Source organism: Achroia grisella, unplaced genomic scaffold (assembly GCF_030625045.1).
Source record: "Achroia grisella isolate CSIRO2021 unplaced genomic scaffold, CSIRO_AGI_Agris_v1 utg598, whole genome shotgun sequence".
Taxonomy (NCBI): Eukaryota; Metazoa; Arthropoda; class Insecta; order Lepidoptera; family Pyralidae; genus Achroia; species Achroia grisella.
The window spans coordinates 1,802,865-1,828,832 of record NW_026712958.1 but is presented as its reverse complement, the minus strand read 5'-3'; the positions used below and the strand labels follow the sequence as shown (position 1 = coordinate 1,828,832).

Genomic DNA, 25,968 nt, shown 5'->3' with positions numbered 1-25,968 from the left:
TTTTTTTTAATTGTTTGATGATTTTTTTTTTGATAAACTAAAATTAATTTAAACAAATCTATAATATAAATTAATACAATATTCAATGCACACAATTACCGGTGAAAACGAAGAAGGCGAATGCGGCCGCGTATTGTAGTACGCGCCCGCCGGACTTCTTCTCTTGTAGTAGTCGAAGTTCCTCTTGTCGGCGTGCTGATGCTGCTGATGCTGTTGGTGTTGTTGGTGTTGCTGATGCTGCTGATGCTGAGGATGCTGCTGATGCTGCGGATGAGCGTGCACAGGCGTGCCGGCGGTGATAGATCCGGGTTTAGGCTCGTACCGCGCCTCCATAGATAACGGTGTGCCCAGCGTGATGGAGCCTTTCGGTCCTGGACCAGATTGCGGTTTGCGATCTGCAGTCCCGACTCCAGCGCCAGGCCCGGGTCCGGCTCCCGATGGAGCTTGCGCCCGATATGGGGGGTACTCGCCCGGGGAAGTCCGGTACGTCTGGTGGCATTAAACAAATAATTAGTGTACTATTTTACACTTTTGCTATTTTGTAAGAGTTAAAAAGTAACAGATTTTTAATTGGAGATTTTATTAAAACACACCAGCTACATTAGTTTTAGAGTATGGGATTTTATGTTCATGGAATAATAATTCTTTTATTTTTAATCCGACTCAAAGGACCGTAGTTATATTTCAGTCCTTCGAGCCGAATTATTATTTAATTATGCGATTAATAATATTCATCTCAAATCATACGTTAAGTAGTAGTGCCATACATAAAATATCCTTGTCAGGTTGTAGACGTTAAGATAAATGTACGATCTGTGATATAGTACCGGTTTCTGATGATGCGGGAAGGTGAGGTCGTGGCGCGGTCGCTTGACGCTGAGGTCGAGCAGCGGCTCGGGCCGCTCGGGCCGCGGCTCGATGTGCAGCACCACCACGCCGTCCTTCTGCTGGTGAGGGTGGTGCGGGTGGTGCTGGTGCTGATGCTGCAGCGGCGTGATGGTGGCGGGTCTGTGCGGCGAGCGCGGCGAGCTGCGCGCGCTGTGCGAGCTGCTCACCACGCTCAGCGTCGCCAGCGACTCGCGCCCAGCACCCGCCGAGCCCGATGCCGCTCCCGGACCCGCGCCAGCGGTCTGTCGAACCGATACATCGATATACGCAACCATAGATGATGTATCTATGCCTCAACAACACAATTTTTTTAACTATTCTAATGTTGATAACCGTAGATACCCTTTATAGTTTAACCGGAATGAGGAACTTATGGAACGGTTTAATGTCATTCTAGCTTTGACTAAGATCATCACCAGAATGAAGAACAATAGCATAAGTATGAATATTAATCGATAAAATTGTATCAATCAGGTTATTTATATACAGGTGTAATTTATGTACGTATTCATAAAAATCGAATGAAATAAAAATAATAAATATTCAAATAATTAACATTAGCACTTTTGAACAGTCACATTTTTTTTATTCTACCACTCATTCGGAACTCAGAATCACAAGAAGAACTAGAAAGGAAAGCGTGTTGCGCAATAAACTATAGATACCTTGATCTGCTGCGGTTTGATCGTGGGCGGCACGGTTTGCGGCGGCTTGGCGACGCTGATCTCGATCATGTTGAGCACCAGGTCCCGCACCGACATGTGGTGCGCGGGCCCGTTGCGTGCGGGCGCGGGCCCCGGCGCCGGGCCCGCCCCCGGCCCCGCCCCCGCCCCCGCCCCCGGCCCCGGCCCCGCCCCCGCCGAGCTCGAACTCGAGACCGCCACCGTGGCCGGCTGCGAGCCCGCCACCGACACGGACATAGCGCCCGCGCCCGTCGCGGTGCAGGTCCCCGCGACGCTGGTGATGGCGATGGTGGGGACGGACGTCGCTAGCGGTGTGCTCGAGCACGACGACGCGGGCGCCGGTATTGATGTAGGTGGTAAAATCTGGAAACAATATTATTTATATCATTATATTTATGACGCAATTTTTTACCGCTTTATACGAAAATCCGCAGACGAAGGATTATGAAATTTGAGATATTTATAGTTTATATAGAGAAGGAGTGCAAAATATTTAAAAAAATATAAAAAAAACATGTACAACTACTAATAACAAAACGTCAAATAATGTCAAATAATGTTAATATTGTTAATTGTCAATTTTGCGAATAGAGGTTTGTTTCTCTGCTGTTATCAAAGTAATATATATACGTGAAACAAATTTTTAATCTTAAAAATGTTACAAACTTGTAATTTAATTCAATTATGATAGAATTTCACCCACTCTGCAACCACTACAATTGCGACTTGAGTAAAAATATATTTACAGTTAGATTCGAAATTTGATTTAAATTGCCATTTGCAAGACGGCTTAACTGATTTGACTTCATGGTCATTTTAACATCGGTCAAAGGAGGCGGGTGCATCATTTCATTACAGTCCATTTAATATATATAATAGCATCGTGTTTACCTTGGCGCTGGGCTCGGTCTCCTCGTCGGCGGTCTCCGTGGCGGAGGAGTCGTCGTCGTGCGTGGGGCGGCGCGGGGCGGGCGGGCGCGCGCGGGGGCGGCGCGGGCCGGGCGGCGGCGGGGGGGACTCCCCGCACGAGTCGGTGTCGCCGGAGCTGCCGCCCTCCGAGGAGCGCGAGCTGCCCGCGCCGTCCCCCGCGCCGCCCGCCCCGCCCCCGGCCCCGCCCGCGCCCGCCATCCGCTCCGCCACCGCGGCTTCCAGCTGGTACTTTTTCCTGTTGTGCGATAACACACGATTTATATATATATATCTTGCTTGTGGGGTCGGTCTGTTCAGGTTATGACTACACTTAACGTATACACTAATATTATAAAATTGAAGAGTTTGTTTGTTTGAACGCGTTAATCTCAGGAACTACTGGTTCGAATTGAAAACTTATTTTTGTGTTGGATAGTCCATTTGAGGAAAGCTTTAATCCATATAATGTTACGCTACAATCAATAGAAGCGATACATCAGTAAAAAAGTTGAAAAACAACAAACCTATACGTGAAATAAAATGCTTTCAGGCTGGCCGGCGTTCTACCGCAGAGAGGTGCTATCCGCTCCCACGCCGTGCCGTGCTCCTTGAGCAAACTCCTCAATCGGGACACCTCCTCTTCCGAGGGTTCTGTGGTTTCCCCCATGGATTCTAGTCGTCTCGTGATCCGCTTGAAGCATGCCAGGCAGCATTTGCTGAGATCACTCGGTATTTCTGTACAACAATTGAGTCAATTATCGCAAACGTTAAATAATTACCTTTCTATCTTCATACCAGATCATTTAAGAGGTAGGCAGAGGAAGCTTAATGCTTCTTACTGCTTTCTTGATATATGATAGCGTAGCGGCTTTTGTATTGATTGCCGCATGCATCCTTATGTAAAGTGCGAATACTGTAACTACCATATAGTAACTTTTGTAGCTGTGACGTGGTCGTGCGGAATGAGTAGTCATGCTCACTAAAATGTCCAGACATGTGGCGGCGTGGTGGGCCGGGTCAATGGGCTCCCTAAAATATGGTCGAGCGCAGTGATGGCTGGCTCATCCGTCATACTCGTGAACGAGTGCTGCTTGTAGGGACTGGTCTGCTCTTATCACTACGACTGATTTAATCTTATTGCAAGGTTATATTTGACCCAAAAAATTAGTGCTTGTTGGTAGTTTGTATTCACACGTTTCGACTTGTAAATGTAAACTTACAAGGATTATTTAAAAGAGCAACACACAAGTTTCTTGCTCGTTCTTCTTGTGATGAGACAGCTTTCCGAACGAGTGGTAGATAAAAAACAAATTGTTATGACTATTCAAAAGTGCTTAAATTAAGTTTATTTGAATAAATGATTTTCTATTCTTCTGTTATTAACCACGACAATTCACACAGCGCCCTCTAGACCCAAGCTAAGCATAACTTGTGTAAACTGATAAATACATATATAATTTTTGTAAATACCTCCATAATATATACACATTGATACAAACAATAAAATTCATGAGTATAAATAATTGTACCGTGCAAGGAATCGAACCCGCGACCGCAGAATGGCGGTGAGCAAAACCGCTAGGCCACCAAATATACTACAAGATCATAGTAGATAGTAATAGAAGTGCACTCACGGAACTCTTCTAGCAGCGGCCGCTTGAGGTCCGGCGCGAGGTCGTGCCAGCGCGGCGGCAGGTGTCTGAGGCGCTTGGCCCGCACGCGCGGGCCCGGGCAGGCCCGCACGGTGCAGCGCGTGTACCGCGCGCGCACGCAGCGGCAGTGGCACGGCTCGCACACGCGCGCGCCGGCCGCCGCCTCCTGCAGCCCGTACTGAGCTGCGCGCGCCCGAGCCACCGCGCGCCACGCGCCGCTCGCCCCGCAAACTGCGCACGAGCCCGCACTAGCTCCGCCCACGCTCGTATTGTCCGCGCCGACGACCACCTCCGTCGCAGCTGTAGACAAAAAGAAACACCATGAAATCTGTTCTAGGAGAAACGCACTAAAAAGTACTGAGTAAAACTGAATAAAAACAACATTATGCATGATGACTAGAGCCCTCACAGGACAAACATGTGGCAAACCTAGGCCTAAGCACAACAAAAATCTGCAGATGTTGCCAAACTGAAGAGGAAGCGCCATAACACATCCTTGTGGTTGTAGCCCACACACGCATAAACGAAATATCTCCTTTGGAAAGTTTACACTCTTTCCTGAGGAAATAAAAAGCATCGCTCCAAGGAATATCCTTCAATTCTTGTCCCTGACGGACCTAAGTAGTGAACTTTGGAAACACAATAGATCTATGTAGATCGCAGTGCTACAGGTCCATGCACCTGACAATAGCCCAAAGACTCAAATAAAAAAAAATACTCTAAAAAAACGAGAAAAACCGACTGTAAGGGGTTTGAAATGAGAGACGAAACGTTGTATGGAAATATCATGATTTTTAAAGTTTGAAACTTATTATTGGAGTAATGTTTGTATGAAATCATTTTTTAGGCTAGATCGCTAAAACATTTTTCTATATTAAATATTATATTTTAACGTATCCAAACTCTCTATTGCACGCGGATGAAGTCGTGGGCACAGTTAGTTACATTATATTATATATTTAAAAATTATACCTCTCCTCCTAATTAGACCCTAATTAGACCTGACCTCGTATTCATCTTATCATCCTCCACAGGGCCCCGCCAGCGCAATATCAATAAAAAAAATGAGCACCCAGGGGGGAAAGATATTGTTAGTAATGTGAACTATCTACCCATCGTTAACATTGTCAGTCAGGTTGACCTCCACGTGGTTCCTCCTCGAAACCATCGTGATAAATTCCGGTGAACTTGTCACGATGGGCCAACTGACTTGATTTCATCCTCCACTGGTGCCCCGTCAGCGTAAATCGCAGGCAGGTGCACCATTCCATATTCATCAATAAAAAACAAATGAGCACCCATATAACGTGATATACAAACAAACATTGCATATTAATATTAAGTAGGGTACATGAAACGCTGTAAATCAGAGGCGTGCAGTCGCGGCAGACAGCCTCGTGCAATATTCAGTCGGCGGGCGCGATCACTAAGCATATTAGTCAAATTAGTCGGATTAGTTGAGATTCCCGCCGTTAAATTATTTATACGATCCATTGCAAATTATTCTGGCTTAATTTGTAACGAAATTTATGTTAATTGCACTAAACCATATGTACTACATGTGCAAATGATGACTGGATTATGAAATGTGATCAAAGACTGGGTTATGGAGTACATTTGTTAACGATACTCGTTTGAATGTCTAAAATCGTAAACGAGGTTTAGGTCGATAGTCAGTCCTACCATTTTTTGATCATTTATCCCATATATAAAACGAAAGTCTACAGTCGCACAGGTGACGGTTTGTCGGTAAAAACTTTACAAATTATTAAGAGCTAATTAATTATTAAAAAACCTTGCAACACCAAATAAATGTATATTATATGTACAGAATTCAAATAAGGTCCCATTCAAATAATACTAAACACAGAATAACACCAAAGTTAAAAAAAAAAACCGGGACATATATGTTAGCCACATATATAAGGAGATCTTATTATGTATAACAAAATAAAAAAGATAATCAAATCTTGTCTGGTGCAGTATAAACCACACTTAAGTCGAGAAACGAAAAATATCAACATACTGAATGGATAAAATCTGTCATGTAAAAAATCAAGGTATTTATAGAGATGTTCAGTGGATATATATCAGCAAATATAATTGAATCTGGTTTTCACCACAGTTGCAACACATTTTTTTCTACTAAAATCAATGTGCCTAATAGATTGTCCGCTTACAACAAACATATCCCACATTTTTTATTCAAAAGCATTTAAATCTGTTGTCCTTTATAAATTAGTGTTACTAGTTAATAGTTTGTATTCACACGTTTCGACTTGAAATATGTGAACTTACAAGGATTATTTAAAAGAGCGACACACAAGTTCCTTGCTCGTTCTTCTTGTGATGAGTCAGCTTTCCAAATGAGCGGTAGATTAAAAAAATTATTATGACTATTCAAAATTAAGTTTTATGTGAATAAAGGATTTTCTATTCCATTCTATTTTTGGCGGGATATCTAACAACGCTTGGCTATAAGTTGGTTAGTATGCAAACATTAAATGTGCAGTGTTAGTTCAACTATTAACAGTTAAGTTACCACTGCGCTCGACGCAGCTTCTGCACTGTCAGTTAAACAATCCAGATCTCTTTAGAGCTCGGAGTAACTTTTAGACAAGTTTGTGTACAATGGATAGGATATTTATCTACCCATCTATAATATTAATTATAAATCTCGAGATTCAAGTATACCATGAAGTCCTTCTTCTTATCATTACATAGTATAAAGTCGCGGTCGCTGTCTGTCCGTCTCTATGTATGCTTAAATCTTTAAAACTACGCAACGGATTTTGAAGCGATTTATTTTAATAGATAGAGTGATTCAAGAGGAAGATTTATATATTTATTACATGTACACCCGAGCGAAGCCGGGACGAGCTAGTAAACTATAAAAAGAAAATTAATAAGTTGTTTCACTGACTAGATGTTACATGTAACGTTGCAAGTCATAGTACATTGCTTTCAATGGAGTCACTAGTCCCTATTACTAACAATACTCTTTCCCCAATACATATCTAATAATATGCTCTATAAATGTAAAATGTTCCTTATTGAAACAAACTGAAAACCTACATAACGCGTCTGACTGTCCTAATCTAGAGTATCTGGGCGCTTAACTCAAGGTATATCCCAGCGGGCGCTAATTACTGAACTCTCTGTGTAAACCACAGACGTTTGCCTTGCAGACTCCATCATTCCAACCACTGCACCACCGATATAACCAATGGAATAGAACGTGTGAAGCAAAATCTTTGTACCTCTCTTTACGAGAATTCCGCGGACGGAGGAATATGTAATTTCGCACAGAAGGATTGTAATATGTATGCACAATAAAGAGTTATTATTATTATTATTATATTTATAAATTACTTATTTATTTATTTAACTTCAATGCACACAATATACAAAAAATAGTAAAGTAACTTTGGCGGACTTAACATCATGCGGCATAAATATATTATTCATTATATTTAAGTGTATTTTTATGCATAAAATAATACTTTAGTACTAGTATCTAGTTTTTGGGCTTTTGTGGCTCGGGTGGCACTATATTGTCCACCTTCAAGAAGTGGTCTATCAACGCAATCGAGGAAGTCTGCTACCAATAGTGTAGTGTGTGTAGTAGTGTAGTGTAGTATATAAAATAATTTCAAAATAAAAGTTCTTGTGCCCAACAAGAACTTTTATTTTGAAATTATTTTATATGTATGGTACTTTGTAGTGTATATGCACTAACTTTATGTCATAATATATAGTAAATCAGCTTATATCCGAAATTTCGTGTAGTCACTTGTCCTCACAACATCCGTGTTGCTCGACGTAAAAAATACAAGCACTTTTTAAAAATCATATCTTTTATTCTACCACTCATTCAGAACGCAGATTCATCACAAGAAGAATGAGTAAGAATGTTGTGTTGCTCTTTTGTATAAATGTTTTCTTTTAAATAAATAATTATACAATAACAAGTAAGAGGCATGCGATAATCAAGATAGAAACAAGATAGAAAAAACAATCGCATATTCATAATGTACAGTATCAACTATGAATGAAGTAAGAATGTATATCACATCCAGCTGTGATAATTCCACGACGAGCACTGTCGATTAATCTCTCCAATTACAGATATTTGAACAAGTTCTAATTGGATGCGGTGTGCTACGCTTGTTCAGAGCTATGATTAAACGAGCCATGATTTTGTGATGAGCTCACATTTTGCAGTGGCGCCCAACGAGCCGCCCCTCCGTCCGCTATGTTGGTTAACTAATTTATAATGCAAACTAATTACAATAATTAAATGTATGTAATTATTGGAAACGGTTCTGTGTTAGTGTCGTTTAGTAATATTGAACTACGCTTTAGTAACAATAATAAATAATCTCAGAACAATTCACACAGCGCCATCTAGACTCAAGTTAAGCTAGCTAAAGCTCGTGATATGGGTACTAGACAACTGATACAAATACATAGATATTTTCATAAATACATACATATTATACATAGGTTATTTCTAATATTAATATTAACAATAACAAACAACTAATATTGGACTTTGTAAAAACGAATACAAGTACAAACCTTATGAAGCACAGAATCATGTAAATTTATTAAAAAACATATTTTCCAAAGTATCTCTATATTCTACTCCGAGAGCATATAACACGTCAGCTTTTTTTTTATTCATACATTTATTTCATTAATAGAATTAATTTGTTAAAATTAAATCATCAATGTATGTTATAATAATTAATAACAAACACAACTGTACATAATATGATTAATGATTTTGATTGAAACAGTCATTACGAGCTGAGTTTCTTGTCAGTCCTTCTCATCTCGAAACCATTCCGAACTGACTGTAGATTTAACACACCATAAAAGTCTGTAATAGACATACATAGATAAAGATATTTTGATTTGATTTGATTAATATTACAATAGTATTAATTACATAATTTTTAGAATTATTTCATTTTTAAAATGACATAGGCCGCTACCAATGCATGCCTCTGATCACAATCTTCAGCCGTTCTCTATCTTTATATATTATTGTATAGGCCACAAATATTGTTTCTAAAACACTTATTAATTATTCAGGGTTATTAATTATTTATTATTAATATTATTTATATAAAAATAATCCTATAAAACTAGTGTAAATCTATAATAAACGCCGTCAAACGCGCGGCGTGTTTGCACGGCGTGATGCCGAGCGTGACGATTTAACGAGCTCATCCCGTCGCGTGTTTGCCGTGCAAATAGCGGGACAGCCACATCTACCAGATTAAATGTCGCCGTAGTACATGGTACATCTGTGTGACGTCAGAAATATATACCAATAAATAACATTTAAGTGTCTTTTTTTTAAACTTTCGTGTTTAATATACATTATTTAAATTATTGGCTCGTGACCACGGCTAGTGCAACCTAGTCGAAACGTCGAGAGAGGTTAATACCTTTATTTGCCATAAAATTATTCGTGTTAAGACCCGGTTAATAATTTAAATAAAGTGTCTGTTTGTAATTTTAAATTAACAGTTTTTTTACTAAATGCAAATGAAGTATAAAAAGTACTTGCATCAAAAAATTAATTAAAAAAAAATTGTTTCGCTATTTGTTCTTGCTAATCTCTTAAACGGCTGGACCAATTTTGAAGACGGTACTTACATCATAAATAAATTTTTAAAAATTGTCTGTCTGTCTGATCTCGCTAATAACGGCTGGACCGATTTTGACGGGACTTTCACTGGCAGATAGCAGATATATAATATTAGATACCTGCTAGTGAAAGTCCCGGAGGAGTAAGTAAAGGAGTAGTAGTAGAGAGTAGAGTAAAGGTGTAACTTAGGATACTGTTATTTAATTATCTTATTAATATTATAAACGCGAAAGTTTGTTAGTATGGATGGATGTTTCTTACTCTTTCACGCAAAAAATACTGAAATCATTTTGATGAAACTTTACAATAATATAGTTTATACATCAGAATAACACACAGGCTATAATGTAAATTGTACGAAATATAAACGTCAAGTAAGTGTAAGTGCAAATGAAGCTGCGCGCGTCAACTAGTATTGATATAAAAATAAAACTACAATACACAGTATCAGTATAGATATCCAAATACAACTAATTACGAAAATGTATACAAACAGTTAACAAAGAGTAATTATAATTCATTAACCAGAGTGTACGGTCCATTGGACCCCGTCTGTCATTTAATATTCCGTGTGTTCACGCACGGGTTAGAGTTAACCCTATGGATTACGTCGCTACAAGCGGATTATATGCTGATCCGCTGTCTATGATGCCTCATCTACCTATATTAGGTTAATTTGAAATGGTTATATGGGCAAAGGGAAGAAAGAGCTGAAGAAGGCGGAAAAAGAGACGGACTGTGTTAAAGATGATATGGCAAGAGTTGGACTGTGTTAAAGATGATATGCCAAGAAAGGGTTGGACTGTGTTAAAGATGATATGCCAAGAAAGGGTTGGACTGTGTTAAAGTTAAAGAGTTGGACTGTGTTAAAGATGATACGCCAAGAAAGGGTTGGACTGTGTTAAAGATGATATGGCAAGAGTTGGACTGTGTTAAAGATGATACGCCAAGAAAGGGTTGGACTGTGTTAAAGATGATATGGCAAGAGTTGGACTATGGCAAGAGTTGGACTGTGTTAAAGATGATATGCCAAGAAAGGGTTGGACTGTGTTAAAGATGATATGCCAAGAAAGGGTTGGACTGTGTTAAAGATGATATGCCAAGAAAGGGTTGGACTGTGTTAAAGATGATATGCCAAGAAAGGGTTAGACTGTGTTAAAGATGATATGCCAAGAAAGGGTTGGACTGTGTTAAAGATGATATGCCAAGAAAAATTAGACTGTGTTAAAGATGATATGCCAAGAAAGGGTTAGACTGTGTTAAAGATGATATGCCAAGAAAGGGTTGGACTGTGCTAAAGATGATATGCCAAGAGAAGAGAAGGAAGAAGCAGATTATTTCTCATTAAGGCTGCATGTCCTTGACCCTTCTACGTACTACTTTTTTTATATAATTAAACTTCATGAAATTTTATATATAGGATAAGACAAGTAATATCAATAGTCAGAATTTCTGTTAACAATATTCTTTTAGATTTACTTGTAACTGAAAGAACACATTCCTCTGGTGTTGCGGGTGCTCATGGGTGGCGGTAATCACATACCATCAGACAAGGTCGTTTAAAAAAAAAAGTGGAATGTAACTATACCGAGCGAAATGTGAGCCTGTGAAGTGTTGCGTTCACCACAACATCGACAGTTGACAATAATTCTGATTACCCCATCTGGGATAATAGTCGTGACTATTCGTTTTTATGTTTATTCGTAATATAAATATCAAAAGTTCTTTTAGTATTTCCATTCAAATACTAGTATAGGTACTATAGTCTTGTTCCTTGTCAAGAATCATGAAAGAAATCAATTGCGCGGAACTGGGTCCCCGAGGACCCGAGAGACTATCATGCAAATAACTTATGGAACGCGATCTGGTAGAATCATTCGAATAATAAACCATTCAAAGCGTCCCGTAGCGGACCGACGAGTTTACATCGTAAGGAACCATTATCTAAGCATTAACATAACAACTTTTTAGGTTTTATATTACACAAGACAATAAAATAATTATTCATTATCGAATCTACAAGGTTTCCTGATTCTTCGACCAAAAGATGAGGATTTGACATTTTCTTGTGTTGACGAATTGTTATGTGTATTTTGTATAACTGGACAACTAATTTTTGCAGGTTTGGAGCTCATGGTGGAGTTATTGGACTAGACACATCATTTGGAGAAAAACCTCTGGTTTGTACGGAAGAATTCAGTGAGGCTTTCGGTTTTAGAATATGACAACGATTACGACTGAGTTAGGTAACTATGTACTCAAAGTAACAGGAATAAGCAACAAAATCTAATAAAATCTAATTGGCTATAAGTATCGTATACAAGAAAAATTAAAAAATAAAAACAAACTCTGTCTTAACAGTGTCAAATCTCATACAAGTCAGTTGGTGTGATGATCGTAAATAAAAAAAAAAACTGATAATAAAAAATAATATAATTTTCGTAGAATGATGTAAATTTTTAATCGACGTATATATGAAATTAAGAAATCAAATAAAAAATCATTTATTCATGTAGGTAACTTTAGCCGCTTAGTATCGTATTTTTTTATGTATTTTTTCCCTATCGTCCAGTTCAGTATATATATTCAATTGAGAAGAACTGGCAAAAAACACAACTTTTTTCGAATCAATCGAAGAATTTTTAAAACTCTTATTTTTAAAGTCAGAGTTATTTAAAATTTATACTTATATCAATTTCTAACATTAGATGAAAATCCTGTGGATGAACAACTATTGCCATGCTCATTATTTGTTATTAATGAAGAGTTACCATTGTTAATATTTTGGTTCATGGTTGCATACCACCGTCTAACAAGACAACCGGCGTGCGTCCCATGGGCCGCAGTATACAGATGTTAAAACGCGACAGTCCTACGCAAACGAAACGGGAATATATTATTCATTGTTCGCTTAGAAAAAGCGTCGTTTTGAACAAAGATTACAGCGTGTCATAGCGGAGGACATATAAAAATTACGTTTGATTTTGAAGCATCATACTTGTGTATGAGTTGGTATCTATATACTAATACGTGAAACAAAAACTTTGAACCCTCTTTTAAGGTAACTGCGTGGTTGGAGTCGTATGAAATTTCGCACACTTATCTTAATCTTTTACTTAAATCTTTAAAACTACGCAACGGATTTTAAAACCGATTTTTTTTAAATAGATAAAGTGATTTTAGAGGAAGGTTTATATATATAATACATGTACACCCGGGCGAAGCCTGGGCGAGTAGGTACTAATATTATAAACGCGAAAGTTTGTAAGTATCGTAACTTTTTTATAATATAATAATAAGTACTTCTTGTCTAAAGTCTATACAGTCTTATGATTGAAATCACTGATTATCATAATTGGAATTGAGATGGTAAACCAGCTGGCAGCTCATCTGATGGTAAGTGGTGACCACCTCTACTAAAAGTAAGCTACATTATATCCTATGATAAGCTGCTGTAAGCTATCTGCTTGTTTGCAATTAAAATTTCATATTAAAAAACTAACATTCTTTTGTACCGTAATATAATTACTACGATCAAATAATCTTATTAATTTCAACAAACAACATCATTACCAACAAACTTTAGTAATTAACTTGATGCTGTTTGTATTTGCTAGAAAAACATTGTACAAACAACCAAATATTATGTCTGAAACGATTTATTTACTATCAAATCGAATCGGGGCGATATTGAACTGTAAATGTATGACGGAGTCGTAGTTCTATCTTATTATTGACATAACATTAGGAAAACAAACACGGTCCCAGAGAGGAAAATCCAAATTATAATTTGATCGTGACGCGATGGCTATATAAGGAATCCGCGCGATATGACCTCCCACAGTCGGCGAGAGAGCGCGGCGGGATGCTGTCGCTGTACCGCGCGTGGCTCGGGCCCAGCCCGTGCGTGGCCCGGCCCGCGCCCCCGCCCGGCGCCCATCGGCCCGTGCCGCGCCGCGCGCGGGCTCCGTCACCGCCTACCACGCCGCCGCCGCAGTCCCCGGCCTCCACGTCCTCCAGCGAGCTCGACGTCGAGCGCATAGAAGCTCCCGACCCACCGAAACGTCAGTCCAGCACCGTGCTGGACATAGCGTGCTGCGACGGCCCCGTCCGCTTCAGTCGGGTCCTCAACGTGGCCTGGCAGGAGACCACGTCGGAGCGCAACTGGACGTGCCGCCACCGAAAATCTAACCACGCGAAGACCACTCTGCACTACTATCCTTGCAAGACGTGCGGGTCCAAGTTTCCGTCGTATTACTTCGTGCACAAGCACAGGAAGCGGTGCCACGCCGAGGAATCGAACGTGACTACGAGTGGCGAGATACAGCCGGAGCCGTCGACGTCGAGTGCGACAAATTAATAGCACAATAAATGGACGTCGCGACAAGGTCACGACGTGCAGGCGAACCCTCAAGTGTCGGTGACAATTAAAGTTTGCCAGAGCGAGAAGAAGAAAAAAAAACTAAATGTTTAGACGGTCGGGTAGTGAATTTGTGAAACATATCAGTATTCAGTGATCTCAGTCGAGCTTACTCCCCGTAGGTTAAATAATTATCTGAATCAATTGTAAAGTTGTTAAAATAAAAATTTAATAATTAACGATGTTTAAATTTATTTTCATCTTATTAAACAGATGGTTGGACAATCCTCGAACTGTCCTTGAATATATTGTCAATTAATATCGTTAAACACGACTTCAGACCACGTTAAATCCTATTTCAATTGTATTACTAAGAATAACTCAAAAACTACTGGCCAGATCTCCATTAAATTCAAAGTAATAATATATAATAATAATAATCTCAGGTCAATTCACACAGCACCATCTAGACCCAGGTCAAGCTAGCTAAAGCTTGTGTTATGGGTACTAGATAACTGATACAAATACATAAATAATTTTTTTTCGTAAATACATACATAATATACCTAGAAAACAGCCAGACCGATACAAACAATCATACTCATAAATACAAAAGTGGACTAGATAAGTTGAATCAATTTTAAAGTAATAAAAGAAAACATGAATTCAATATAAATATAAAACAGTACTGAGGTAACACAAAAAATAAAGTTGAATTGAGAAGCTCTACCTATTTTTGAAATCGTTAGTAAAATTATACATTCCTTGGCTGGATCAAGAATCGACTCGAAACCACAATTAAGAAGTCAAATGTAAAGTGATATACATGTAAAAAAATTCTAAGATAACACAAAAAACACTATTCAAATTGAGAACCTCCAGTTTTTTTAAGTCAGCAGTAAAATTATTTATTCCTTGACTAGACCGACAATCATTTTAATAACTGTTCTTAGATTATGAACAAGAACAAGCGATCGTTAAACGATGTAAGATTTATAATAACTCTCTTCAGTAACCATTTAATATAAATAGTTTTTAAAATTTAAATACACAATTATAGTCATTATTAGTATAACATTAAACTAATAATATAGGATCCAATAGATTATTTAATCATATAGTTGCAAATGCAGAAAATATACTAAAACATATATATATATTACGACCATGAATAGTTCATACTGTACCTAATTTTAGTAACAACTAACTTTGTAACGACGTCAAATGCATACATTATAAAGTGTCGGCCCGTGACTGTGGTACTTGTAACGGCGTCCAAATATCGGGAGCACATAAATAACACAATCGGGGCCAAATATTAATATTAGCTACTTATCTATACATCTATTATATCTACATATTTGCGATCCCAAATAGCCCTTTAATATTTTCCCTTTTCTCTTTCCATCTGCCATCAGCCTTATGGCTATAATCAGACATATTGTATATTTTTTTTGGGATACGTCGTCCATCGACGTGAATCCATTTTATTTTATATAAGTACTTATATTTTGGCCAGACGTTGCCTCTTCTATAATCCTCCCTTTAAAATATTTAAAAGCAAAATTATAAAAATCCAATTTGGATCGTCAGGCACAGAACATTGATATTATCTTGTATATAAAATTCTCGTGTCACAGTTTTCGTTCCTATACTCCTCCGAAACGGCTTCACCGATTCTCATGAAATTTTGTGAGCGTATTGAGTAGGTCTGAGAATCGGCCAACATCTATTTTTCATCCCCCTAAATGTTAGGGGTAGTCCACCCGCTATATTTTTTTTAATTTTTAGAAAAAATTTTTAGTTTCTATTTTTTATGATATAACATACAAGAATACATACAATCCTAAATTTTCCAATCCTATTTTTTTATAGCGTTATTAATTTATATGGCAAAACAACGTTTGCCGGGACAGCTAGTTTTATATACATTTTGCACTTCTTCTCGAACATTCCGTGGCGTCACTTAAAATCAGAGTACAAAATATTCTAAATATTCATTTTTATTTCAATTAAAACAAATTAAACATTGCAATATTCCTCCAACAAACACTACACAGGCGTTTTTTTGTCTATTCTTGTAAGTACTACTCTTTTATCCTAACACATGATGCACACCGCTTTACGTCCGATGGTCGCGGGTTCGATTCCTTGCACGGCAAAAACATTTGTATTCACGAGTAACATTGTTTGTATCGGCCTGGGTGTTTTCTATGTATGATAAACAATCAGACTCGTGAATACAATTATTTCGACCGTGGGTGGAATCGAACCTGCAAATATAGGGTGTAAAGCGGCGAGCTAAGAACGCCAGACCACTGATGCCGTTTAAATTTCATATATATATCACAAAATATATGTTTGTTTTTAATTGTATAATACGATTGCGTTAAAATATTTAACTGTATAATATAACATCTTAACATCCTCGCTCCCAGTCAATTGATATCTAGCAAATATCATATATGTTATATTGCCATTTAGACAATAAAAAAGAACACATCATCGATTATTTTATACACATCTCTAATAAATCATCATCATCATCATCACTCACCGGCTTCCGGTGTGGGCGGCGGCTGCGTGGGCGTCGGCGGCTGCGCTGGCTGCGGCGTCGGCGGTTTGCTTCCCGCGCCCGACACCGGCAACGTCATTGATGACGTCACCGATGACGTCACGCACGACGTCGGCGCTGGTGTCGACGTCACGATTATTGATGGCGCCAACTGCTGGAGGAAGGGGGAAAGAGGATTGTTAGTAATGTGGACTGATGGTCTCATTGCTAGCAATGTACCATGTCAGGTTGACCTCCACGCGGTTCCCCCTGGAAACCATCGTGATAAATTACTGGTGAATTTGTCACGATGGGCTAACTGACCTGACCTCATGCTCATCTTATCATCCTCCACTGGTGCCCCGCCAGCGTAAACCGTTAACGCAGGCGGGAGCACCATTCCATTATCATCCACTAAAAAAAAAAAACTGCTGGAGGATATCATATATGAAGGAGGACTACTGGCTGAAAGGGGTGTGTCGCTAGCGTGGCAGATTGCCATCGTCAGTACCGTATTTATAGTCATCCCCACACTCTAGAATCTAAGTGGACTTGACAACTAACAGTTGATCTAAGTGACTGCGCTTACAGAGGAACTTCCTCCCGCATACCCTCCATATATTAGAATAGAATAGAATAGAAAATCATATATTCAAATAAACTTACATTGAAGCACTTTTGAATAGTCATCACATTTTTTTAATCTACCGCTCATTCAGAAAGCTGTCTCATCACAAGAAGAACGAGCAAGAAACTTGCGTGTTGCTCTTTTAAATAATTTTATTATTACTTTACATTTTTAAGTTTAAGTGTGTGAATACAAACCGCCAATTAGCACTAATTCAATTAAATACTCAAATAGATATTCGTTTCGCCGTTATAATATTGTAGAATGAACTATCTGCCGAGATTTACTCACGAGACTACAGCATGGGGTTTTTCAAGAAGGGTATATTAAGGTTTCTTAAGGGTCAGCAACGTGCACGTGACACCTCTGGTGTCTCAGGCGTCCATAGGCTACAGTAACCATTTACCGTCAGATGGGTATGCTTGTTTGCCACCATCGTAGTATAAACTATATGTGTATATATATTCTTATACTAGCTGGCCCGGCGAACTTCGTATCGCCTAACTGATTCTTCCTGAGCAGTACGATTAGATGAGATTCGTTGCATTTCGGGCTCTTCTGTCTAAATATTTCCGCCGCCTTATTAATGGACCTTGCAGACCTTAGACTTGACTGTTGAACATTATGGAGGCATATCTTATAAGAGGCTTGTCGAGTATAAATGAGTTACAATCACACAACACTTATTAAATTTTTCTTTTAGATTTGTAGTAATATTATAAATACATATCAATGAGACATTTACATTTCAAGTGACATTTATTACTGATTTCTATACTAAACAATTCCCGGAACCTCTCCACTAACATTTGAACTTTATGGTATGGTATTAAAGTTCAAATTGACTTTTAAGTATCATTAAGAATTGTTTGTATGGGATTACAGAAAACAGTTGTTTTTAGGCAATTTTTAGGAATATTCTAAAAAAAGAATTATCGAAATCGGTTCGGTAGTTCTCGAGATTAGCGGTTACCAACACATTTAGCGATTCATTTTTATATATAAGATATGTATGTTAGTATAAGTATAATAATAAAGTTAATAAAATTAAAATATACTAATTAATACATTATTAACCGTGATTACGCCTCCTTCTTTCTGATAAATAACAATATCCCTGGACAATCTACACAGCGGCATCTAGTCCCAAGCTAAGCAGAGTTAGTGTTATGAGTACTATAGTAGATAACTTATACAAATACTTAAACACAAAAATACATCTTCTTTTTCAGTATATATTAGTCCACTGCTGGACATATGCCTGTTGCATAATTTTCCACTTTCTTCCGCCTGTCTGTCTTGTCCAGGTCGGTCCTGCCGTCTTTAGTTTAGTTTCGTTTATTGACCAATGTAAAAAGTATCTTTACATATATGGCAAGTCATAATATGCAAATTTAAATTGGATTACAATTACCTATATTATTAGATAAAATAAAATAAATTAATTACGTACAAAATACACGGTATAACTAATTACAATACATCATAATAATGTTTAAAAATTATAATTACATTTTGATTCATATATTCTGTAATATTATAAAAAGGATGTTTTCATAATAATATTTTATTTTCAATTTAAATTCCTTTGAGGGTAACTGTCTGATAGTAATAATGCCTTGTTTAAAAGTTTTATCTCGTCTTCTTTTTGGCAATTGTATATTCTCTTTTTGTCAGCTGCTCGGCCTACGCTTCTGCTTCCCATTAGGGACCTATATATCCATCTGTCATGTCAGCTAAAAAATTATTTAAAAGAGCAACACGCAAGTTTCTTGCTCGTTCTTCTTGTGATGAGACAGCTTTCCGAACGAGCGGTAGATTAAAAAAAATGTAATGACTATTCAAAAGTGCTTCAATGTAAGTTTATTTGAATAAATGATTTTCTATTCTATTCTTACGTGGAATAAAAAACTACTTTGAACAAAGTATACTCACAGCAATGGGTGTAGAACTGACGAGGACTTCGACTATAGACGGCGGCGGTTGCAGCGGTAGCGGGGTGTCTGCGATAGAGGGTAGTATGGGGATCGAGGGGGGTGTTGGGGGAGGCGCGGGGCTCGCTGCGCTGCTGCTGCTGGTAGCTGTGACCGGCGCGGGCGGCGCTGACGACGCTGGTGGCGGGGACGGTGGCAGGGGCGGCGTTCGTATCAACTCCGACCTGATCGACAAATCACATCATTATAATCTCATCACACTCGTCACACGTTAGGGGGAGGAAGGGGATCTAAATTTCGTAATTTCACACTTAACAATAGTTATTTGATAGTTCGTTAGTATGGTTGAATATATGAGTGGATGTTTGGTACAGTTTCACGCAAAAATTACTGAATGGATTTTGATGAAACTTTACAGTAATATAGCTTATACGCACAGAATATTGTGTTGCGAAATTTGTTTCATATATATATGTGTGTGTAATACATAGACAAATAAATAAAATTGAATCGTCTGTTTGTAATTTCAAATTAACAGCTTTTCACTAAATGCTTATAAAATAACTCACACACCATCCTCGACCTATAGATACATAATAAACATAGAAAACACCCAGACCAATTATACTCATACATACAAATATTAGTACCGTGCGAAGAATCGAATCTGCACTATCGGAAATAAAGCGGGGTGCCAAACCGCTAGACAAACAAGTTCGTCAAATTCAATTTATACTTCTACATTATTTTATTAATTTATACAATATTGAAGAAAATTAAAATGGTAGATCTATACATATAAATAAAATTGGAGTGTCTGTTTGGAATATTGATATAACCGTTTTTTACTACATGCATATGTATATAAATACGTTATATACACCAAAATAACATTTATTACAATTTTTGTCTGTCTGTCTGTTTGTCCGGCTAATGTCTGAAATGGCTGGACTGATTTTGACGGGACTTTTTTTGGCAAGTAGCTGATGTAATAACTTACTAACGTAACTTATGCTACTTTTATCTTTAGAAAATTAAAGTTAAATTCCATGCGAACGAAGTCGCGGGAACTGCTAGGTACAAAATAAATTCGCTTACAAGGGGTAGTGTGGGGTACAAAAGTGATGGGGTGAGGGCACGATAGTAAACATAATTAGCCCGATTCAGTACTTTTAATTAGCGGTTAACCCGGGGGCGCGTCGGGCCGACACGCGCCCTCATTGCCACGTAGGGTTGAATTTTTTTTATTAACCATCTTTACAAAATCATGTTATTTGTTAATCAAAATAATAGACATTCAGACATTTAAATAGGGCTCCTATATAAAGTCTAATAAATAATAAACGAACCTAATATATACTTTTAATAATAATAATAGTTATTAATAGTCAGAAAAAAACAGTCATATAATGTATGTGTATGCTATTTAGTTAAAAAAAAATAGAACTGAACCCACTATCTCGTATAAATATATAAACTAGATTAAGATACACTTTTTTTTACTAATTTACATATAGTAAATATATATATCTTATATATAAAATTCTCGTGTCACAGTTTTCGTTCCCATACTCCTCCGAAACGGCTTGACCGATTCTCATGAAATTTTGTGAGCGTATTATATATAACGTAGTAGATCTGAGTATCGGCCAACATCCATTTTTCATCCCCTAAATGTTAGGGGTAGTCCACCCCTAATTTTTTTTTTTTATTTTAAGACAAAACAACGTTTGCCGGGACAGCTACTTTAACATATATAAAATTGAATTCCTATTTCCCACGGTTCACGCGTGAACGGCGACCGATTTCGCTAATTCCTTTTTTCTGTTTGTTATTGTCAGGGAAAGGTTGTTATTTTAATGTTTTTTTTTAAGTATAGGTACCAATGCGATTGATTCAATGTATATTTATAGTTAAAACATGACAACATCTGGCGTATTAGCTAAATACACACAAATATCTGTCTGCCCTAGCGTTGACTGGGAGAAAATGTTCTAAATATTAAGACATACCGCCAATAAATATAGTATCTATACATACAAATAAAATTGGAATGTCTGTTTGTAATATTGAAATAACCTTTTTTTACTACATGAATATGAATATAAATATCTTACATACACCAAAATAACAGTTTTTAAAATTTTTGTCTGTCTGGCTGTTTGTTCTGGCTAATCTCTGAAATGACTGGATCGATTTTCACGGGACTTTCATTGGCAGGTAGTTGATGGAATAAGGAGTAACTTAGGCTACTTTTATTTTAGAAAATAAAATAAAATTCCACGCGGACAAAGTCGCGGATACAGCTAGTCATAAATAAGTCATGAAGGAATGTATTAAAAAAAATCTGTAACGCAATTCCATCGTTATTTGTATATCATTTAAATTTGACCAATTAATACCGATGGGGGTGGTAATTACACGCGGGGTTGGTGGGGGAGGGGTGGGGGTTTACCCGCGGACGCTCCGCAAACAGCGGTCGGCGCTGGCAAACAACAATTGAATTAATCTTATCCGAGCTTTTACTATCACATATTCACTGTATTTTCAAACGTTATTTATACGATTGCAATGGCAAATATACATGAACTGCACTACGGACCTCCACACGGTTCTCCCTGGATACCACCGGGATAAATTCCTGGTTAATTTATCAACAACAAATGAGCATGAGGTCAGGTCTGGTCAGACCTGACCTCATGCTCATTTTATCATCCTCCACTCGTGCCCCGTTAGCGTTGCCGTTAGCGCAGGCGGGTGCACCATTCCATTATCTTATCTATAAAATTCTCGAGTCACAGTTTTCGTTCCCATACTCCTCCGAAACGGCTTGACCGATTCTCATGAAATTTTGTGAGCGTATTGACTAGGTCAGAGAATCGGCCAATATCTATTTTTCATCCCCCTAAATGTTAGGGGTAAAAAAAAGGACTCCGAACATTACTTTGTCATGTCATCCGTGATGCTACTCATGAGTTGCCATTCCGAAGAATTGTGAGAGCATGCCCAAGATCCTGTTATTTCACTATATTCTTTATACTACGTAGGTGGCATACAAGCATACGGCCCATCTGATGGTAAACGGTTACAGTAGCCTATGGACGCCTAAAACACCAGGGGCGTTAAGTGCGCGTTGCCGACCCTAATCTGAACTATCTGCTCAACACTAAATCAGACAGACAACTGTATTCATATATGAGCTGATCTTTTATAAACGCAACGAATAGAAAGACATACTTGCTGTCCCCAAGTATCGTTTAGAAAAAGTTAATAGGTCTTTTATGGGAATAGGTATAAAAATTTACAATAAGAAATCAAAGTATATATTGGAATTACTCATAAACAAATTCAAAACATCAATTAAATCATATTTACTGAGCAAAGCCTATCACTCACTAAACGATTACTTGAATGACGAGCGTGCATGGCTATAGTTGTTCATGCACTGGATTTTCATTTAATGTTAGACATAGACACCTATATAAATATAGATTGTAAATAAACTGGCTTTTAAAAAAAATATTCAATTGAGTTTGTTGCTAGTTCTTCTCAATTGGATCTATATACTGAACTGGATGATAGGGAAAAAATTAAAATGATAATGTAAATAATTTGACGTTTATAAGCGGCTAAAATGTCCTACATGAATAAATGAATTTTGAATTTCAGAAACAAATATTTGGAACGTGTATGTATGTTTGGAACTAACAATCAATCAGTTAATTAGAGAACTCGACAATTCGTCGATACATCGTCAGCCCCTACCGGGAGCCGGCAATTTCTCCCAGTGTTTAGATTTTTACGCAAACACGGCAGGCTCCATCTTTCTAATTGCCTTAATTAAACGCTTTATATAAACAAGCTCGGGGCGCCAACAAAAACCATTCGATTTGATGTTTTATTTAAGAATAAAAATAACTAATTTGATTTCTTACTTAACAGTCTCGGTGGTCTAGCGGTTTAGTACACCGCTTTACTTCTGATGGTCGCGGGTTCGATTCTTCGCACGGTACAAACATTTATATTCATGAATTTGATTGTTTGTATCGGTCTGTGTTTTCTATGTATATTATGTACTAGCTGTTCCCCGAGTGTCTGTTTGTAATATTGAAATAACAGTTTTTTAATACATGCAAATGAATATAAATACAGTACATATACCAAAATAACATTTTTTACAATTTTTGTCGGTTTGTTCCGGCTAATCTCTACTTTGGCTGGGCCGATTTTGATAGGACTTTTTTTGGCAGGTATCTGATGTAATAAGGAGTAACTTAGGCTACTTTTATTTTAGAAAAATAAAGTTAAATTCCACGCGGGCAAAGTCGCTGGTACAGCTGGTACTACATAACCCTTAGCACAATGATATGGTTACATCAATGATATCGACTACAGATCATTCATCGATTTGTTACAATATAACAATTAGAAATTTCTACGACTCCAGGCTGTAAATAAGCTTTCAATTGATTAGAGGATGATATTTAAGTGGATTTCCAATTGTATTTAAAATAGAAGATAAAAGGCACGACACCGTCTCTGTAAACCAATACTTTTTCTTATTATATAAACTCGTATTGAGTTTGTAACAGTGTGTTTACATTTAGTAGGATAATAAACTAGATGTTACCGGCAAATTGGTCTATGTGTAATGTTTACTTCTTTTATTAATAAAACAATAAATAAAAGTAACCTAAGTTAATCTTTACAACATTAGCTAATTGCGAGTGTAAGTACCGTCAAAATAGGTTCAATTACGGATATTAGCAAGAACAAATAGACTGACAAACAAAAATCATGAAAATTCCGTCAAAATAGGTCCAGCCGTTTTAGAGATTAGCAAGAACAAATACACCGATATACAGAAAAGAGAGACATTTCACTTTTATATGTTTGTATGGTTAGTACAGTTTTGTAGAAACAATAAATAAAAAAAAATTGTGTTATATTATTTGTAGTATTCATAGCGACAATTTTTTTTAACTACTCTAATGCTGTTGGCCGCACTTTTACAGCTTCACCGGACGATAGGGGCCGAGTGCAGATGGCACTCTAAATCCGCGGAAGGACTTATGGAGCATCTGAAGGCCAACTCCCGTTTGACGAATACGACTTTAGTCTGAAGACACCGATAGGTTCGAACCTAGGCTAGCCGTCGTAATTTCGATCCCCGTTTGAATTGGACGATCGATCAAAAACATATCGATAAGCGAGTAAAGCAACACGTAACAGAGCCGACAGCTCCTATACTCCCTTGGGATGCTTCTCAAATAATCACAGAGCATTGTCGACACACACACATGTGGACGTTATTATTCTGTGTTCTCTTTATTACCCTGTCCCGCGTCCTATGGGACGGGTGGGATTTAATTATAAAAGCTTTATTGTTGTCATCTGTCAGGGTACATACATATAAATAAAATTGGAGTGTCTGTTTGTAATATTGAAATAGCCGGTTTTTACTACATGAATATAAATACGGTACTTAGACCAAAATAACATTTTTTGTCTGTCTGTCTGTCGGTCAGTTTGTTCCGGCTAATCTCTGAAATGACTGGACCGATTATGACGGGACTTTTATTGGCAGGTAGCTGATGTAATAAGGAGTAATTTAGGCTACTTTTATAAATAAAAATAAAGTTAAATTTCACGCAGACGAAATCGCGTTAACAGCTAGTATTTAATATTTTTATTTATATGTATAGATATGTATAGATATAAGAGCATAAGGAAAAGATTCATATAGCAAGTTGGAATTTTAAACGATTAATTTGTGGATGAAAAATTGAGTTATTCAAGGAAGCTTTTAACTGTGAGTGGGCAAACACTGGTGTTCTCCGGGATCGAGATCACTCAGTTTACAATAGCCTTTTTTCGGCGCTTCAACATTTTATGAAGATTACATTTAAAACATATTCCAATTTTAATATAATTCACAATGCTTTTATCGGGTAACACTGACGACCTCGTGGCGTAGTAGGCGCTTAGTGTAAAAATAATTTTGAGTTCGATTTTCAAAACGGATTTTTCTTTAATCATTTTTAAACGACCCCAAATAAATGAGATAAGGAAGAAGCAGTTGATAATGATTTTTAGAACTTGTATAAATTTACTCAATTTTTATTAGAACTGAAAATACGAGGTGAGACGCTAGGATCTCTGAATGATCCGAACTAAAGCCTAAAGAAGATTTCCGCATGAATTGGAACACTAAAGCATAAAGACTTCCGTATGAAGTGGAAAGAATAATAGTACGTTCATTAAATTCTCCATACAAATTTGAGAGACGAAGTTTAGCATTCCTTGACCATGCGGGTATGGGGTCAGCCATCGTATGGCAGAGAAAGAAACTCCGAGCAGTTCCCGGGACTTGCGACCCGGGTGTAGGTTGAAGACACCCTGATGAACGTTAACACTCGCTTTCACCTCTCGTGTTTCTCTCCCTCTCCAGCCAAATACCAGAGCCTACTAGTGCTAGTACTTGAAATGACAATCAAGATGACGGTATACCGATTGGTAAACGGTAATCATCGCCTACAGGGGAGAAAGAAGATTGTTAGTAATGTGGACTGATGATTTTATTGCTAGCAATGTACCATGTCGGGTTGATCTCCACGCGATTCCCCCTGGTAACTATCATGATAAATTCCTGGTGGATTAGTCACGATGTGCTAACTGGCCTGACCTCATGCTCATCT

At 37.7% G+C, this 25,968-nt stretch overlaps 1 protein-coding gene across 1 annotated transcript in view; it reads right to left on the bottom strand.

The window, feature by feature from the left end:
- LOC131848870 (uncharacterized) overlaps positions 1 to 25,968 on the bottom strand; it is an 83,725-nt gene that overhangs the window by 6,981 nt on the left and 50,776 nt on the right. Inside the window, exons 12-19 of the mRNA XM_059198820.1 lie at positions 19,272 to 19,494; positions 16,712 to 16,883; positions 4,115 to 4,432; positions 3,005 to 3,215; positions 2,463 to 2,736; positions 1,554 to 1,934; positions 828 to 1,130; positions 100 to 489 (exon numbers count right to left, since the gene is read on the bottom strand). Of these exons, the coding sequence (XP_059054803.1) occupies positions 100 to 489; positions 828 to 1,130; positions 1,554 to 1,934; positions 2,463 to 2,736; positions 3,005 to 3,215; positions 4,115 to 4,432; positions 16,712 to 16,883; positions 19,272 to 19,494 (2,272 nt within the window). The remainder of the gene's footprint in view (positions 1 to 99; positions 490 to 827; positions 1,131 to 1,553; positions 1,935 to 2,462; positions 2,737 to 3,004; positions 3,216 to 4,114; positions 4,433 to 16,711; positions 16,884 to 19,271; positions 19,495 to 25,968) is intronic.